Here is a 20,496-nt window from a genome sequence, read left to right on the forward strand (position 1 = left end):
TTAAGTAAAGCAATAATAAATTTCAATTATAGGAATAGAACAAACAATCACATAAAATCTGACATCAGCATCAAGACTTGGCTAGTGTGTTAAGTGGATGATGCTTCATGTTTACAGCAAAGCCGCATCATTTTCAAACTCATTAATTTCTGACTCACTTCATGTAAAATTCAATGATTTAGAACATGATGTCCATTAAAACTTGTTTACTGCATTAAAAGAAAGATATTTCAGGAAGACTCTCTACTCATAAATATATATAATGAATTTATAATTAACTTGCTTGGCTTAATGTTTTATTTTATGTAAATGTTCGGGGGGGGGGGGACACATGCACACACACACACACACACACACACACACACACATAGTGGACCGTAAGTATGTCATTAATTTCAGGGGGTTACTCTTTGAAATATTTCAAACAAAGAAGTTTTAATACAATTTTGCTCGTTTCTGCTTTCTTTCGAGATAAAAATTGTTTTATATGAAACATTGCATAGCATGCATTGGGAAAATGAATGATTTAATTCCCAGTATGCTCAGTCAATTTAAGAGAGCGGTGTATTATGATGATAAATGGTTTAAGAATTTTAGTTTTGTCCTTTAAATGTGAAGAAATTTGATGGGATCAAATGTTGCATTGTAAAATTCCTTTGCAGTACAAAAAGTTACATTTGTTCGGATCAAATTTCTGCACATTTAAAGGAAGAAACTAAAATTCTTTCAATCATTTATTTCACAATACACTGCTCTCCTAAATGGACTGAATAGTTTGGGAATTAAAACAACGACTTTCCCAGAACATGCTATGAAATATTTCATATAAAACAATTTTTATCTCGAAAATGAAAGAAAAACGAGCAAAATTTTATTGAACTTTTTTGTTTGAAATATTTCAAAGAATATCCGCCTGAAATTAATGACACTACTTATGGTTCACACTGTATATAGCTCCAGGAGCTACCTCATTTTGCAACAGAATGATTGGGAGCTCAGCTTCAATTCCACTGTAACTTACTACCAAATATTCAGAATCACACAGTTCTTGCACTAAAAGATCAGGGATATTTTTTAGCGTATGAAACAAGCAAAACATTAATTTGACCAAAAAGTGGAGCCATCCCCTTTATGCAGAGAGCCCTTCAATTGTCTATACATTAACGTAAATTACATAAAAATAATTCCCACTAATTAAAACCAAGATAATTATAGTTTGAACCTCCATGAAAACTTGTTTGTTTTCACACCACTGGATGGCTATCGTCATTAAAGCAACAGCGCTGGTGTGATTTAGATTATGGTAACTCCCTGAAAAATATAGAGAGTAAGTACTTTTAAAGCTGTATTCGTGTTTATAATCTGACAAGTTCTTGCTTCAGGAAATTTACAGACTTGAAGAAATGAAGACATCACAGTATATAGGTAGATACATCTCAGATGTAACTAGGCAAATGTTATTCAAACATTCTATGTACTGTATCTTGAAGGACTCACTTCAAGGACTTGCGAAAAACTAATGGAAACTTACCATTTTGTAAGTTAAGCCACGTTGTTATGGACGTTGTAGGAAAATCCCCCCTTCTCTTTTATCCCTCTTCTAGTCACTTTTAACAGTCAGAAAGAAACCTTTCACTTAGTAGCTTGTCGAAAGGCATTGAGCACCTCAAAATGTGTATATAGGCTTGCAACTTGATTTTCAAAATGCAAGGTTCTGTGGACAGGGGCTCCTAACCGTCGCAGCAAATCACCAAATGCCTTCTCCTCCTTCCGAATCCATGGGCGCCGCTCATCATGTACTTGGTATGGAGTTACATGGATATGGATTCCAATTCCTGATATTTAAAGCAAAGTTACAGATTTAGTATATTTATTTAAAAGATAAATGTTTAGTAACATAACATAATAGCATTATTTTGGTATGCTGTAAGACAAATATCACTATTAGCATAAACTTCCTATCCCAGAAATTCGAGTTGAAATTACAGTTAGAAAAAGGTATTTTTCTTCCAACTGTTACAACCACTTGAACAGCATATTCCAAATAACAGTTTGATAAGCTAACTGTAAACTGAGACTAATAGAAGACTGTATGATATAACATAATGTTGAAATGAACAGAATGAACAGTACATAAGACTCAAAAGTCAAACAACTGATTTCACAATATTACAAGTACTGTCTGAAAACAAGAAATGATTGTGTTGTTTAGTATTTCAACATTAAATATGCGTTGTTCACAAGTTCACGAAAAGGTTATATTACTGTGAATAGTTCAAAAGATTAAATAATTGGCATGGAGATAAGATTTTAAACAAGATGCTTTTCATAGATGGAGTTAATTTCATCATACAGGTTATGTTAACTCAAATCACGCATTTGTGGTCATCTGAAAACCCACACATTTTGAAAGAAACTCTATTACATCCACAAAAAATTGGAGTATGAATAGCGATCTCTCATTTCCAAATAATCAGACTACTGTTTCTGATAGTTCAATTATTGATAACGGCATGTGCCACTGTAAGATTCTGTTTCCTTTTATTGCTCAGCTAGGAAACTAAATCAGAGACGCTTTTTTTTTTTTTTTCGACAAAACAATGCTCCATCTCATATAACCATCACTCTATACGATTTCTAAATGAAATTTTCGGTGAAAGAATAATTTCACAAGGACCTTGGCCTCCTCATTCTCCAGATCTAACACTAACAATATTTTTCTTTTGAGGTGCCGTAAAATCAACAGTCTACCAAAATAACCCTAAAAATCCTGATTAACTAAAATATGAAATAATCACGTATATGTAATCAGTAACATGGAAGTATAATATTAGGCCTACAGTGATTGCAAATGAATGTAAATATGTGAATTTGTGTCATTAGGTCACTGGTAAACATTCCCATCATCTTAAGTGTGGTAGCCTTATTTATTTTATTATTGCTTATTGCTTTATCATTATCATTATCAACACAACTCTAACTTTTCTCACTTATTAGTACCAGACAGGACTCGGAGTCAGACCACATCTCCATATTTAGCTACCTCACTTGTTAAATCGACTGAACTGCGACTTTTCTAACACATAATACTTTATTATGGAACAAAATGCAAGTTTCTCGATTTAAACAATTTTTAAAAATATAAATAGTAAACATGAAAATGAATTTATCTGTGTTTTCTGATTATAATTTATATTTGTAATTTGTAATAACTTGTAATGTTTATAAAAGTTCATTTATATATAAGACAACATATCTAGAACTTAAACTCTGTACTTCCATTTCCAAATGTTAATAACACCGTAAGATTTTACAGTTCTATACCGTATTTTGTAGCCTAAGGATTAAGTCAGTTATTAATAAAGCAATAAATTATCATAAGTATATGTTTTACTGAATCATAATCAGTATAATCACTGAATGATTATGGAAATAAGGGAAGTGTTAAATCTAAGTTACATCATGCAAATCATATAATCAACGTACATTAGTATTATCTTAATGACTTTGCAACTCATTTCACACTTTTTCTAATAAATATATTTTGAAGATTTCTATTTATTATACATTTTTAACTGTCTTTCGCAATCAAATATTTTAATTCCTACACCTGTTTTTATTTTATGTATACCATGTCTAAGTTGACAGACTGAAACCAATACAAAGTAATAGTTTCGATATTAATATATCTACAAAAGTAACATTCTGGGGTACATAATTAAATATTCAAGAATGACACATTTTCATTTGAATTGCACGTAGATTTATGCTTCTACGAACTTCTAGTTACCTATTACTTACCTAATCTTGTGAGGGTCTCTAGAAGACTTCTGGAAGTGATCCATGTATTCTTTCCACCTGCATGACCGCCGTCCAACCAGTACATATCTTGTATCCTTGAGACAAGTCTCATCATTGTATCATCATCTGGAGTTAGGGTCTTCAAGTAATGGAATTCATAAATGAATTGGTTTAACACTACACAACCTTTACTGAAGCCAATAAGCACCAAATGAGCTTTATCCAAGTTGAGACCTTCTCGCCACCATAACGGAGCCATTTCTTCATCATCCTCTTCTTGTGTCTGCTAAGAAAACAGTACAACAAAATTGCTGTGTTTATAATTTTAGCAAGACAACAGGCAGATTGCAGGGCAAGTAATGCAGTCACATAATCTAACAATATATGCATAGTAGACCTACATTTGCACTGCTTCTGTAACAGTGGAGATAGAACATCATACATTGTAAATGACAATCTGTTTAAATAACGTCTCTGTAATTCTCAGTGAACTAGTGGTTATTACAGTATGTTTACCATTGTATCCCAAGTTCACAAGTTCAAACATGGCTGAGGACAATGAATTTTCATTCAGTGATGATCAAAATTCTTAACACATCTTCCTTTGCAAGGGAAATAAGGACTGAAGTATCGTGTCGTAAATTTTAAGCACATAAATTAATTCTGTTTCGAATAATAGGGCTTCGGGCAAACTTTACTGGTCACCTGTGTACTGATCCACCAGTTTCCTACTTTGTGTGCAGAAATCTCATGAGACAACATCGACAAAGCAGAACATTGAAAAAAATATGAGTGGATGTGGTAAGTCAATAGGCAGCAGGGTATCTTGATCTGCATAGCAAATGAGCCTTCAAAATAAAAAGAATACCATATCTACCACATTTTCTTTTCCATTACAAATAATATATTCCAAAGGTGTATGTAAAATAGTACAGACAACCTTCTGTTTGGAATTTTGAGAACAAGTAAAGTAATGCTATAGAGCAGTGTTATTTAATTTTTTTTTAATAGCGTCAAACTGCTTTGCAATTATGTAAGAATTAACAAAAGACTATGACTGATGTACTAAAATTAAATTATTATTATTATTATTATTATTATTATTATTATTATTATTATTATTATTATTATTATTAGTGAGTAAGTGAAGAAAGAATGATATGATGCTGAAACTGATCAGGAAGAAGAAAAGGAATTGACTGGATCACTGGCTGAGAAGAAACTGCCTAGTGAAGGATGCACTGGAAGGAATGGTGAACGGGAAAAGAGTTCGGGGTAGAAGAAGATATCAGATCATAGATGACATTAAGATGTATGGCTCATATGAGAAAACGAATAAGAAGGCAGAAAACAGGAAAGATTGGAGAAAGCTGGGTTTGCAGTGAAAGACCTGTCCTTGGGCAGAACACTAAATGAAATGAAAACTATTATTATTATTATTATTATTATTATTATTATTATTACTACTACTACTACTATTAACATTAAATCCAGACGTTTGAGATGGGCAGGACATGTAGCACATTTGGGAGAATCCAGAAATGCATACAGAGTGTTAGTTGGGAGGCCGGAGGGAAAAAGACCTTTGGGGAGGTCGAGACGTAGATGGGAAGATAATATTAAAATGGATTTGAGGGAGGTGGGATATGATGATAAAGACTGGATTAATCTTGCTGAGGATAGGGACCAATGGCAGGCTTATGTGAGGGCGGCAATGAACCTCCGGGTTCCTTAAAAGCCAGTAAGTAAGTACTACTATTATTATTTTATACAGTATAATATTATGCACACACAGCATTGCCTATTACAGTAATGTATAAGGTAATTTAGTGTAACTTGTATTGTCACTAAAATGTGCCAATTGTATAGGGTATGATCTGATATAACAAACGAAGTTTTGACTTACGTAGAATTTCACAGAATGATCAACTTATATAAATCAGGGATAATCTGCACTGAGGTTCTATACTAAAACCAGGTTATGAACTGACTAAACAGGAAGTAGTTCGGATGGCGAGAGGAAAGTGCAGGTTAGAGGGGTAGCCTGTGCAGTGATGACACGTTGAGTTAGGGGGGGTGGAGGGGAGAACGAGAACGGAGCTTTTCATTGGACTTCGCATGAAAATGTCGTCTGCTAACGAAAATCTGGCAACGGAATCACAGAGACGGTGTAGCCAGTTCATTTGCAGTACCACGTGCATTACGAGTCGCATTTCGTACCAGCGTCATTAGCTCGTGCTTTCTTAAAAACAGTAATTTTAATTACTAATATTGTGGATAGTGTTATCGAGAACTATATACAGTAGTTATTTTAAACATATCGGTGACAAACGCTGAACGTGCTTTGAATCTTGCGCCACTATGTGGCAACAGAGCTCAGGAAGAGAGCAACAGAACGTTGCTTCCAGTTTAGTCGGTTCATAACCTGGCTTTTAGTATAGCTGATACATCTACTGTCAAGCAGTACAACTGACTTGATGATATGTGTCAGAGGAAGAACAATTGTTACATTAGTGAATTATGTTACTAATCAGCAATGGGGTGGAAAGGAACCAGCCATCCTACTCCATTATCTCCTGGCTTTGTTGTCTCATAAGTGATGCCTTATTGGTGTCACCTATGAGGTTCCAACCAGTCTTCGGACTGCTGACTAAACATGCACACACACGTACAATATTCTAGATTTCCTATATGGATTCAGTTAATGAAAATTGATTTCTATTAACATAAACTCTAATAAAATCATTTTGGCTAATTTATAAGGGGTTCCTCACCGGTCCTTCGCCATCATTAGTGAGAGTTTCCTCTGTAGGTGGCGGTGGTCCTGTAGTGGCTTGTGGAAGGAGTTCGGATGCAGGCATAGTGCGGAGACGCTGTGATATTCCCTGCAGCAGCCGCTCCAGGTGTTGCAGTGCATAATGAGTGGGTGTGTGGTCTGGGGCTCCACAATTGTTGCATGGGACAAAGTTGTCATAGCAACTGAAAGTCTTGAATTCCATCCTATAAAGCACACATAATAACTAGTATTTTCTTGCAGTATAAATGTTAATTACTGATACTGAGTTACAAAAATAAATATGTAGTATAAAATTAGTTTTAATACGTCTCACAGGTTCATGAATGTTATTCAAAAACACCTGAAGAAAATTACAAGTACTGGTCACAATGAGTTATTTGACGATAAATTTTAATTATTAAAAACTCAAGTCTCATAGTGATGTTCTTTTACATACAGTGCTAAATATTAGAAAAAACCAGAGAAATTAACTGTGTGCTTTTGAATCTCTGCAACCTAAGTTACAATAAATTATTCACTTGGACTTAGATAATGTTTTTCATGCTTCATGTAGAACAGACCGATTTTCGATATTAGAAAAAAAATGGCCTGCACAAAACAACATGCACCATTTTATATTAAGGACAACTATTGTGTCAAACCATTAACATGAAATATATATAAGTACATTATTCAAACTGTTGGAATGTATTTTAACACAATAGCACATATATCAATAGCTTCTTTGCATTAAATCATTCGTACTTCACTCTAACAGCTTATTCACATATATAAATGTACATGCATAACTAATAAATACAAAGAAAATATAAAATTCCTTTATTCTGCTTTAAAATAACTTACTTTCACCATGAAATGGCCATCCATAAATTACATAATGTATTCCTGGTTATACTTTAAAATATGCTTACTCTCACACTACCGCTCAGCTATGTAATTTAAGGACAGCTCCCACTAATTCAATAGTAATCCCACATAACATACAAGACAAGAAAAATTTACCACTTGCCTGTTCTGATCCATCTCTGATGAGACAAATTCCATGAATGTTGCAAGTTTAGGAGCAGTCAATCTAATTAGAAGGAAATAACATTACTATACAAGAATTCTTCTCAACATAACAAAAATTAAGAGAACTTCTTCAGTAACATATCATGGAGTTGGACTTAGGATGCATATGGATAAATTCTATTAAAGGAATTTAAAAAATGGGACCAGAAGTAGAGATTTTAACCAATTTATGTCTATTACTAATATAAATTGCTTCAAATTCAGTCCTCAAGATTAATTCTTGGCATAAAATGTAAGACGATGCAAATTGTTCACAATTCATGAAAAAATAAATGTAATTACTGTTTTAAAATGAAGCATTGGAATTTGAAACATCTTGATGCATGTACTCTATCATAATATGAATTAGTTAATCTTTATACATTTTAGCCATTCTTAATTATCTACTAATTTGTGTATATTGGTGTTCAATACTGAAGTTCAACTAATTAAATTATTTTTAAGAAATATTAATTATCCAGTTATGATATTACTTCTGTGTAGGTTCCTGTTCCTGGCATTGGGCTATCAAAACAGCAAGGTTATTTGTTACATATTCATTTAACTTAAACACTACAGTCCCCTACCAACTATTAACCTAAACATGAAACAGCAAAAGAATCAAAGTATCTGAGGTAAAATTCCTCTGCTAAAATAGTTCACGCAATATAGTATATATTTTCAACATTCATATAGTATTCAATTTAAATATAAGATAAATACAAGTGTAAAAGGTTAAGTAATCACATTATCTTTACAATACTGATAAAATATCAAATGTTGAGTAAAACGAATTGGGAATGGTAAAAAAGATTTTAATGCATACCGAAAAATGTTTCTAAATAATCCTCAGTTATCAATAAAGTTTTGTTTTAAAGGACTTCGAACAATTTATTTCTATTCAACTACATGACATTTTATCTGAACTTACTTTGTATCTTAAAAGAACAATTCTAATACGTTCAGTAATCAGAAAGCCATATTTAAAATTGGGAATACTACAGACAAAAAATAAACGGAAATATAATACAGCATTATTGAACTACTACATCACAAAGATAGAACAAAATCATTTTATATAACAACTGTACTAGTCTTAGATTCAACAGTAACCTTCAAAGTACAAGATTAACTTTAACTTCGCCTTATTACTACCTATGTATATAAAACTGATCATCATTTTGTGTCAAGTTACATAACGGATATGCAATGGTGTAGTAGGAGAATATACTCAGGGGCTAAAAGCTAACAAAAATATAAACAAAAGAAAAAAATATTAAGAGAAATTCCGGCTGAATGTCTCTTATTTCTTCTTCCCAACAGATGATTTTGAAGTTCAATGCATGAAACATAAAAAAACTTGAGTAATTGCTGGTGACATTTTTTTTTTAGCCGTGTTCTTTTTGCTTGAGGGAAGAGAATGTGAGGAGCAGGTGATATACCGGTAGTGCTGTATCTATTATAGATAATTTATCACATTTACTACCTACATGAAGGAGCATGACGATGATAATGATGATCGTGGGGATCATTAAACAGTTCATTTGATTGAAATCTGTGTCAATTTTACAAAGCTCATTGAAATCCACACTTTTTGATCGTAAATACTTTCGAATTAGCTCACAATGACTTCGTACTTAATTCTCTCCTTTCTCCGAATTTTTCTGAAGCTTCAAAGTTAAGGTGTATTTTAGCAGGAAATAATTGTAGCTGTATATCTGAAACTTGTTTTCAAAATACTGCACTCAAATAGTGCAATACAATTTCTTTACACAATGAGTAAAAGTGACATAAAACACACTATAAATCTTGACATGTAAAAGTTGAAGTGGTTTCATGAGCACTTGTACATTATAATATGATCATTTCTTTGTGACCGCTCGCACATCTTGTATAGCATGTGGGTAAACAGTCACGAAAAAGAATCGTACTTCAGATGAACTTAGATCTGAAATATGAGCCATTATGAACATTATACAAATACTTAAAAATAGTTTTAACAGGCAGGGTAACTTAATACTGTATACACAATTTTTTGTTCACCAAGGAGTCCACTGCTGTGGAGTAATGTTTAGCATGCCTGACTGTGAAATGAGCAGGCCAGGGTTCAAATCCTGATTGGAATAAATTGCCTGGTTGTGGTTTTTCCCGAGGTTTTCCTTCAACCCATTATGAGCAAATGCTGGGTAACTTTCGGCGCTGGATCCTGAATTCATTTTGCTGGCACTGTGACCATCCTTACACTCAGATACTAAATAACCATAGCAGTTGATAAAGCATCGTAAAATAATAATAAAAAAATTACCGATGAGGGAATAACCTATTCTCAGTTCAATAAAGAAGTTTTAATAAATTTTGCATTTAAGTTGTGTGAAATTATTTTATTCAGCACTTCACACATTAGCATACCTTGATTGAGGTTCTATCCTCTGATCGAGTTTCTGGCTGATATGTACATTCATTATCAGGCAGTACATCTCACTTGACGATATGTGTCAGAGGAAAAACAATACTGTTTGTATATAGCCTATCTGAAGTCTGACTTGTGTAATATGCAGCTAGTCAGCGATGTACGCAATGTAGTGGGAAAGGAACTGGCCATTATCTCCTGACCTAGTTGCCTCATAAGGGATGCCTTCTTGGTGTCACTTGTAAGATTCAGACCTGTCTTCGGATAGTTGACTAAACAAGTGTCAAATGATAAGACATTCTTTGTCTTGGTACTATAATTCTCACTTTGATACATCATTTGCCTATTATACACAAGTACATACCAATTAAATTTGGAAAACTGCGTATGATAAGATTTTCACGACAAATATAACATCAATTAAGATAATATCCACTTTTAGAGGCTGAATTCTCAACTCGCCAATCTGCATTGCCCTAAGTATTATAACCCGACAACATATCTAAACAAATTGATTACTCTAATAAAAAAAAAATTATCCCAGAGACTCCAAATTGAATATTAATGTTCTTTATAACACTATAATTTAAAACGAAATTATATTTCTCTAAAAACCATTTTCTTAGATCATATCAACCCTTTTCAGCACTCTAAATAAGCATATAAATAATAAAATATTACATACTGTTACATGGCTTGACTAATTAATAAAATATGACAATATCTATATAATTTAAAGTGATTATATTTTCTTTTTGCATTAGCAACTGATCATTACATTAATGTTGACAAATATCATCTAGTGTATTGCAAACGTTCTTAATATTTCTGCATAAATAAAGTGAACGTAATACTGCAGTCCACAACTGCTTCTTGCTATTCTAAGCTTTAAAGCATAACAATCCATATAATTATCATCTATTAAATAACTTATTAATTTATCACATGATACACAATGTATTAGTGTCTACTAATTTCGCTACAGTGAACAACAGCTAATGTTTTATTTATTAATAAAAAAACTCAACATAACACTTTTATTTAAAAAAAAAAGTTGATAACAACTTCGATAATGTTGTGTCGTTTGCAGGACTTGAAATAGACGTTTTCACAAATCGGAATGCTCTGTTATGTTCGTGAACATAGTGGTGTTAATGACCAGTGAGATAATGTCGTGCATTACCACGAAATATTTATATGTACATATCAATATTAATATAAACATTTTGGATATCTGTCTTCGAAATTTTCATCCCTTTATCACATTTACATAGATGAAAACCATGAATGGCATGGCACTTCATTCAGCCGAGATTCTGCCGAATAATTGGATAAACACTGGTATATACAAAAAAAAAAAGAGTATTTCATGGTGCCAAATGTTGAAACTGCAGACATGTGAAGCTTATTTCTCTATCACTAACTCACAACTGAATAAACATAAAAACTGTGTGGATTTTCCTTATTAAAATACAGCACACATCACAAATAATTCATAATTCTAGGTCCGAATATTCACTGAAAATTAAAGTTTGTGCGAACTTCCTAATGTGGCAACACTTACGGCCCGAACATAATTAAATAAACATAAAAACTGTGTGAATTTTCTTTATTAAAACACATCACACAACACAAATAATACACTAATTTTTTATTCGAATATTCATTGAAAATGAATGTTTGTGCGAACTTCCTAATGTGGCAAAACTGACGCTCAGTCTGTGGCAATGTGGCAAATTTAAACTTTTTTTTTTTTGGCACAGCCAAAAGTGCCATTGTTTTGGTATTGCCGGTTACGAGAGATTTTATTGTATATATATAAATTAAATAAAATGCATATCTCTAATAATTATTTATTTCAACGTGTATATTTTTACTAGCAAAAGAAAATGATTTCCGATCATATACTTGTGATTGAAACATTTGTTTCACTAAGTCTTTGAACTGGATACTCAGGTCGCAGTTTAAATAATAAGAAATTCCACTTGTTACCTAGCAGTGGCCTATAACATCTGATCATTAGCATGATGTGGAATGATAATCTGTTGCTGAGTCCCTGTCCTTTTAATTTCATTAACGCCGCTCCATTGTTCAGAACCTCAACAATACTCAATACAGGATCAACATAATATTATAATACAATAAAGCAATACTGACAGTGCTGTTGTCAGTATTTTTAACAATTTAATTCACACTTCACGGAAAAATGTATTGAAATATCATACATAATTAATACCTAAATAAAATGAACCGGAACAGAAAGGAACCTAAAATTCACGAACCAGAATGCTGTTCCAATCCGCTTCGGTCCATTTTGAGTCCTCGTCGTTTGAGTAAGTACTGAATTTCTATCACGTGTTACTCAAAATGTGATTACACCAGTATACCTTTATAGCACACACATAGGTCATTATTCGTGATTCTTTGGAATGCTATGGATATTGCAAGAAAGCCGAGATGTGAGACTTACGAGATTGACACACATAAAAATCAAGGATTAGAAGGTAAATTACTTTATTGTAACTACCTAGAAGTCTTGATTTATGTTACTGTTGTCATTTTGTATTACAATGTAGCAGAACATATTACTTTTAAAGGGAAAAAAAAACTAATTCTCTAGTTCCTCTATTTGGGGGCAGGAGATAATGCATAAATTCTGATAGAATTTGATTGATAATCATTTATAAACGTTATCAAGTGAAAGTAATTAAGATAATTAAAATCGGTCGATTAATTTACTAACTTTATTTACAAAATTAAATTTTGCTCCATTTTTTTATTATTCGTAAAACGAAACAAAATTTCAAATATAGGCACACCACATACAATATACTCGTATTTATGGTCGCGGAAGAAAGCTCTCCAAGTACCTGTAATTTTGAGAACTTCAAACTTTGCAATTTATAAGGCGGTGGGTGGCATTAGAAGCATTCAACATACAACTGTTATAATTTTGTGTACACTTCGAGAATGTGAAACAACTTTTCGTTCAGAGCATTGTTAGAAAATGAAATGTTTCTATCTGAGGTAATGTTGAAGGAAAATAGATGGCACTCAATGATTTTTTTATTTTTAAAGAATGATTAATAGCAAGTCGTGAGGAAATTATGTAATATGAGCCAAAACCATCTGATCATGGTTATGCTGGCTGGAACTGTGGAATACATAAATTGTTATATAATTTTGTAAGGAACTAGCCTAAATGTACTTTATCATGATAAATAAGATGGCTGAAAGGAAAACACTACTTAGTTAACAACACAGATGAAATGACACTGACTAGCAAATGTATGAGTATCTACGCAAATTTGCCTAAGGTTATGTTAGTCGATTATGTAAAACGTGTTTCGATTCAAAAGGCTGTTTAGGCAACACAGCAAGTAAAAATTAATAAACCTATGCATCTTTACTTTTGTAACCTACTGAATACCAGACATAATTAGGACAGCATCATAGCATACAAGTAAAAGAAAATTTGTTAGGAATTTTTCACTTTAATATCAATCAGCATGCTCCACTCTTCATATTCTAAGTAAGAATGTTCTGAAAAATAGGCATGTAATACGAATACTAGAGCATTTTTTTCATATTAAATTAAACACATATGCTAACTGTAACATTATTAACTTATTGGTTTACACTATGAATATTATTTTTATTTTCACATTGACCAATACTTAAAGTAATGTTCTCTATTCATAAGAACTCTCATTGATAGAAATCTAATATTTCTCAGTAATGAGCACGCAGGAAGGCATAGACTCAAACACATTAAGCAACCGCTGAAATAAAATCAATTATTTAAAAACTGTAAACTATTACCGAAATACGACGAAACAAACAGAAACTCTGAATGAAAATCTATTCTTGATTAGACTGGTAAGGTGAATATTAAATAATAAAGAGTGCACATTGAAGTCGGATGATTACCCTACTATAATGATATTAATGTAAATGCCTTTCTATTTCTTCACATCGCATCACCTCCCACACTGTTTCCAATCTTACAATTTCATAAAAGTGCATACATGAATTTCTTCAGATTCTATACTATCATTCAGTTTGAGGACGTAGATGGATCTATATCATATCATGAAGAATAATATAAACTACAATCAATAATTATGTAACTTGATGTCATGATGATGCCTTTATAGATATATTCAAACGTAAATGAAGAACGGAAGTACATTCCAAGCTAAGTGGAAAAGTATCCCTGAGCCAGTATTGTATACATTATGTAATTTATGGATAATGTCATAGAAATGACTTCATCTATGGGCACGTTTAGTTTTCACGATGACATTTCAATGGTGTCAGAATAAAGTGCTTCTGCAACTGTACATATGCACTTACGAAAAGTCACGAGCAGATTATTCACATTAAAAGGCAATACATGCATCAACAATTAATGAAATTATACATGTTTATTCCTTATTGTTTATATTAATGTGATGTCAAAATATTTAATATATAATTAATGAACTATTATTTTATAGTCGTCTGCCTTCAACATTGTGTAAGCAAACATTATTATTTAAAAATTATAATTTAGAAAATCGACATTAATATTAATAATTATTGTTCTAAATAGTAACCATACTTGCTTGTTTATAATATGTTACATGTATGTCTGTTGCAGAAAAAAATAAGTTGCAAAAGTGAGTTGAAAGCTATATTTTACTCAATGATTTGAAAATGTACACATGACAGTAGTTATTCGTTCACGAAATCACACCAATTAAAGTGGATATTAAGATTTACTACGAAAAGTGATTTGTCGAATTAATAAAACAATCATACCAAAATCGTGATGAGATTTAAGTCAAATGTCAGGATATCAGATCACAAGGATCCAAATTAACATACTTCAAATGTAGATACAGTACCCTATCTTTAGAATGGTACACTTGATACTATGAAAATTTGTCTGTCTTTAAAATATTTAAACAAGTCGTTGTCTTCCCATTCTGTTATCTCTTTTACAGATGTATCATGTTTCATCATTCTCAAAACTATGTCAAAAAAATTTGTCACATTTAAAGAACCTCGATTATACTCCTTTTGACTACATTAAGACTTTCATACAATAAAATTTAAGTTTCCGGATTCTTCTTTCTTTTCATCCTTATTTCTCTCATCCTATCCTTATACATATTTATCTTTTACTTCAGATCACGCAATAGAAGTCTTTCCCATTTTTTCACTCTGTGGGTAGATTTGTCTTCTCCTTTTGAAGTGTAAATTTTCAAAATTTTAGTTGAATTTATGAACAAAACTACAAAGCTTCATTGCTGAACAGCTGAACATTGGATAACAACATTTTCTGTTATCATTATCATTATTATTATTATTATTATTATTATTATTATTATTATTATTATTATTATTATTATTATTATATTGTTTTTGTTCCCTTGTTAACTCACATATTTAATACCTGTTTTAAAGATTGTAAATGTTTCAAATTATGTACAAAAGCTGTAATTACTACATTTAAAAGTGACAAAAAATTACTTTAAAAACTACAGACTAATCTCTATTCTCAGTAACTTTTCAAAAATTTTCTAAACAAGTATTCCCAAGCACATCACCTTTTACGTAGAACACAAACTAAATACATCACATAATAGATTTACCAAATCCAAATGCACAGTAACCAAATTAATTGTATGTTTAAAACAAATTGCACCTACGAATAATGAAAAAAGTGGACACACTGATTCAATGTATTTCGATTTCAGCAAAGCTTTCGATGTAGTTCCATGTAACAATATCTTGCTTCACAAGGTGGGAAATATTGGTGTCTTTGCAAGTTTCATAAACTAGTTTAAAATGTATCACAGAGACAGACAATCCCATGTACGAATGTTTAACAAACTTCCACATTCATTTAGTTTATAATGTGAAATGTAACAGGCGTCATTTCTAGGATCTCTTCTATTTGTAATTTTCAGAGATGACAACTGTACAAGAATAAATTCTGGCTCTCTTTATTATTCGCTGACGATGTTAAAATATTTTGTATAATAAAAAAAATATTGCCGATTGCCAATTTCTCAATGTGACAATAGTTGCTATTTTAAGATCATATGAAAAAATGGTATGGAAATAAAGGTTTCCAAAACCAATGCTGTTATAAGTTTAATATGGAAAATTACTTCTCTGAAATTCAACAAGGCTATAATTTAAATCAAATCAACAGAACAGGTAAGCTTAGTGTCAAAGATCTTGGGGGATCTTCCTTGGCAGTAAACATAATTTTCTTAAAGAAGTAGATTTCAATTATAACACAGCCATGCAATCAGAATGTCAATTTTTTTCCCCAAGTCTTTCACTTTTAATACATCACATCGCATTAGTGAGGTGGAAATTTGAATATGCATCTGTATCCTGAAATTTGGTTACAACTAACTCGGCAAATTTATAAAATATCCATTGCAAATCCATGTCATTATGCTTGTGTAGATTTCTGCACAATGAATCAAAGAATGGTTAAGAAAAAAATTGTGATTTCTTCATGTTTCACAGTTTACAATTCTGAGGCCAAGATATAGACGCCTATTTTTATTCAAGGTAATACAAACTGTCAATCTTATAAACAATATTCTTATAAGAGGTATGAGAAGTCACAATCTTTGTTACAATAAAAATTCTGACACTCTTTCCCTCTCTCCAAGTGTGTTAGAACTGCCAACTAATATAACATTAATTCTAGCCTTTTTTCGCTGTACGTGTATTTGGAATTAGCTAATTGTAAATTATTTAGCATATTAAACCTATAGTATAGCAGAACTTCATGCAATTGCATGTTTTTTTTGACTTGACATATGATGATCATTTTTACATTCGAATGAAGTGAACTTTATTTTGCTTAACTGCATATTTCGAGGTTTTTCCCTTTTAAATGTATATTTTTATTTTGCATATTTAAATGCATATATTAACATCTTTACGTGTTTTGCCAAATTTATTATCTAATTTCAAAATTTCTCTGCGATAAAAATAAGAATAATTTCCAAGAAATATAAAAATGTCAGAAATAAACCAGTAATTATGTAATTATTGCTGAGGACATGAAATTTCTGCGACGACAATGGATACTTGTCCCTAGTGTTGGATCGTTTTTCACTTTAACATGAGGCTAGCTACTGCTATGTGTACATACTAGTCATGTAAGTGTAATGTTTCAGGAGCCAGGGCGAAAATATTTCACCTACATGTCATTCAGACTTTTACTCTGATTTCGTATAACCAAAAATGAATATGTTGAGACACCTGCGACAATAAAGTCAGGTATTGAGGTCATGGAACTGCTGTGCACTCTGGTTTCACAGAAACAAAACTAAATGTATTTAAACACCTACGACAATGAAGTCTCGTGGGGCATAAATTTTCATTTCAACAAGTTTTACTGCACAATCAAGTGAAGAACCAGTACATGATCTATCTGCTTACGAGTTTAACTGTCTACAAGCCGAAAGAAAAGAGTAGCAGAAAAAAATTTACTGAAGAAATGGGTTTCTGAAGACAAATGTTTTTCTAGTGATGGGAAAACCGTCTTCTGTGCAATACGCCTTCTTAACACTTATTACTTTAAATTATTTTCTTTTATATCTTATTATTAAACCTCTAAAATGTATATTTTACTGCATATATTTCAATTTTTAGTGTATATTTAAACAGATTGTACTGCATCATTGTATGCATATTTTCAGGTTTTTTAGTGCATAAAGTTCTGTAGTTTATTTATTATAATTATCATTCCAGCAATTTGTAAATGTATTACTGACTACTCTTTGTCACAATACTGATTTTAATAAGTAAACAAATTTATTATTATTATTATTATTATCAGTAGTAGTAGTAGTAGTAGTAGTAGTAGTAGTAGTAGTAGTAGTAGTAGTAGTAGTAGTAGTAGTAGTAGTAGTAATGAAATGACTCTGATAGAAAGAAAATTTCATGAAATAAACACAGTTGGTTTTTTCCTAAATTATTTCACATTTAATTAAAACCTGAATTTATTAATCACTTTAACTGATTTGTGAAACATAAATGATGTACTGGTAATATTATTCTTAAGGTCGTCATTTTCATTTTGAAGCAAATTTTCAGGGAAAATATGTTGCTCAAAAATAAAAGATATTCTCATAATCTAAAGCCTATATATAATAATGAAACCATACATAATGATGTAAAAAAAAAGGAAGAAAATCGTTAAGAATTGATTTAGTAAATTATTTTATGTTATTTGAGTGAATAGTAGTTATTCACATATGCTATTCACAGTTGCAAGCAATTCAGAAGTTTCATTATTGATAATTAGAGCCCGGATGTTAAAGCATTTATTTTGGTTAAAATAGGCAGACATATAGGCACTAAAAATAGTAAAAATAGACAGTGAAATAGGCATTTATTAATCATGGAAACAGACAAAAAAATTAGACAAATACTTAATAAACTATCCTATACGGTACTCACTTTCCTTGGTTACATGTCACAACAAGATGCTTTTTTAAGATGTCAACTGTCATAGTGAGCCGCCTGTCAGAGAGAATGTTTTTCATGGTAGAAAAAGATCTTTCTACTTCTACTGAAGTGATTGGAGCAAACTTAAAACAACTTATTTCAGAAGGACTGTCCCTACTTTCTTTCAGAGATCGGGAAAAACCGACTGTGTATTGTCTCAAAAAGAGGGATGCGAGACTTTAAAGTACGCGTGACTTGTGCATGCAAGTGACAACAATAACGGGACCTGGAGACTTGCTTTTAATACTTCCCTCATCCCCATTCTTTCGCTGGTAAACCCCGAAGTGACCTGAGCACTGAGGGTTATACTGTTCAAACATCTTTGTTAAGTGACATAAAAGATGGAATCAGTAGGGGAAAAAGGTTATTACTTCTTGGAAATATATGTATTGCTGGAGAATAGGATTCTCAGCAAGTGTTTGTGTGAGGTGAATATATATTTTTAATTTGTACAAGCATTCTTTTTTGTTTTTTGATATAATTTATATGTGGTTTATTTTAAATGCATTAAAATATATAAAATGTACAATAAAGACGTAAAAAGGCTAAAAAAAAAAAAGCATTTAACTTTAAAATAGGCAATGGAAGCTAAAAAAGACAAATAAAAAAATTAGGCCTATCATCCCCAAATGTGTGGAAACGTGTTTATCTCTAATAGGTCTTTCATACGTAAAGTCAGTTTAAAAAAGGCATTTTGCCTAACATCCTGGCTCTATTGATAACAAAAAAACTTAGTTTCATATTTTTTATCTCTGAGACTGCACACTAAGCATGTAACTTCAATTTTATAAACCCCTTTCCCTTTATGGGTGAATACTGATAATGTTCATGTCCATCAAATTTATATCCTACGTAAGTTGGCATGCGTGGTTTCTTCTTTTAAACATAATATTTGTGATTTCAGTAGATAAGGATTACACAAAATATTCCTGTACCAGTATTTCTTTTCAAGATACTTTGTGCAACAATGAGAAAAATGACGTAAGCTATTTGGAATGAAATAAAATAAGCTGTGCAAACTATACGTTCAAACACAAACATGATGATACTATGTACCTTTGAATGCAGAAAGATACAAGCAGATACAGATGTCATTCACTCCCGTGGATGTGTGCTGTAAGGGGGCGAAGATAATTTATTGGGGAAATTGACTGAATTACTGTATATGGACAATTTCTGTGTTTACTAAATTAATCTGTTACTCTGTTTATCAAAGAATTAATATTCCTGTCAAAAATTTTGTATAGAATAAATAAAACTTGTGTAAGGATTACTTATTTTTGGTTTTTGTTTGTGACAACCAAATTTAATAAATACAAAACCACACTTACAAATATGGAAGGTTAAATAATGGACAAAACCAAAAAGGAGGAACAAAATTATTAGCGATATGTGCTTGTGAATGAATACAATTTAATACTATAGTACCAATTAAAATTATTTTCTAGTGTTCACAATCAAATTTGTAATTACGGAACTATGACTATAAAAAATTAACTGGCACTTTGTACACTAAAGTGCAAAATAGTTACTGTACCTTAAAGTTAAATGTGTAATGCACAACACTACCAAAAAAATTTCCACGAAAAGTCATAACAAAAAAAAAAAAAGTATTGAAAGGCAATATTGCTAACAATTTTAAGGAAACTGACTTGTATATTATGCAAATCTGGCTTTCAGGTAATAGCTTCCTGTGAAGCAGACTTGTATAATTTCAAGGGAAAAATTGTTCCGGGGCAAGCATCAATCCTGGGACCCTTTGCTTAGCGCATGAATGCTCTACCGATTGAGCTACCTGGGAACCATGCACGACACCATCACAATTTTTCCCCTTATATTCACACAACACAAATGGGCTGACAAGACGCCAGAAACCCAACTTTGAGAGCACACAACTCTTACAGCACAC

The 20,496-nt window shown here is 31.7% G+C and overlaps 1 protein-coding gene across 4 annotated transcripts in view; it reads right to left on the reverse strand.

The window, feature by feature from the left end:
• Nucleotides 1-20,496, reverse strand: part of LOC138712371 (mitochondrial protein C2orf69 homolog) — a 64,656-nt gene that overhangs the window by 7,374 nt on the left and 36,786 nt on the right. The window contains exons 5-8 of one of the 4 annotated variants that reach the window (XR_011335700.1): nucleotides 7,608-7,670; nucleotides 6,576-6,801; nucleotides 3,802-4,087; nucleotides 1,532-1,835 (exon numbers count right to left, since the gene is read on the reverse strand). Coding sequence is in view for 3 of the 4 variants with exons in the window: in XM_069844046.1 (XP_069700147.1) it covers nucleotides 1,633-1,835; nucleotides 3,802-4,087; nucleotides 6,576-6,801; nucleotides 7,608-7,670 (778 nt within the window). In the remaining variant the exon portion in view is untranslated. Of the gene's footprint in view, nucleotides 1-438; nucleotides 1,836-3,801; nucleotides 4,088-6,575; nucleotides 6,802-7,607; nucleotides 7,671-20,496 lie in introns of those variants that run through there. The other 3 variants (XM_069844048.1, XM_069844046.1, XM_069844049.1) reach the window with 3 other exon arrangements.

This window comes from Periplaneta americana, chromosome 13 (assembly GCF_040183065.1).
Source record: "Periplaneta americana isolate PAMFEO1 chromosome 13, P.americana_PAMFEO1_priV1, whole genome shotgun sequence".
Lineage (NCBI taxonomy): Eukaryota > Metazoa > Arthropoda > Insecta > Blattodea > Blattidae > Periplaneta > Periplaneta americana.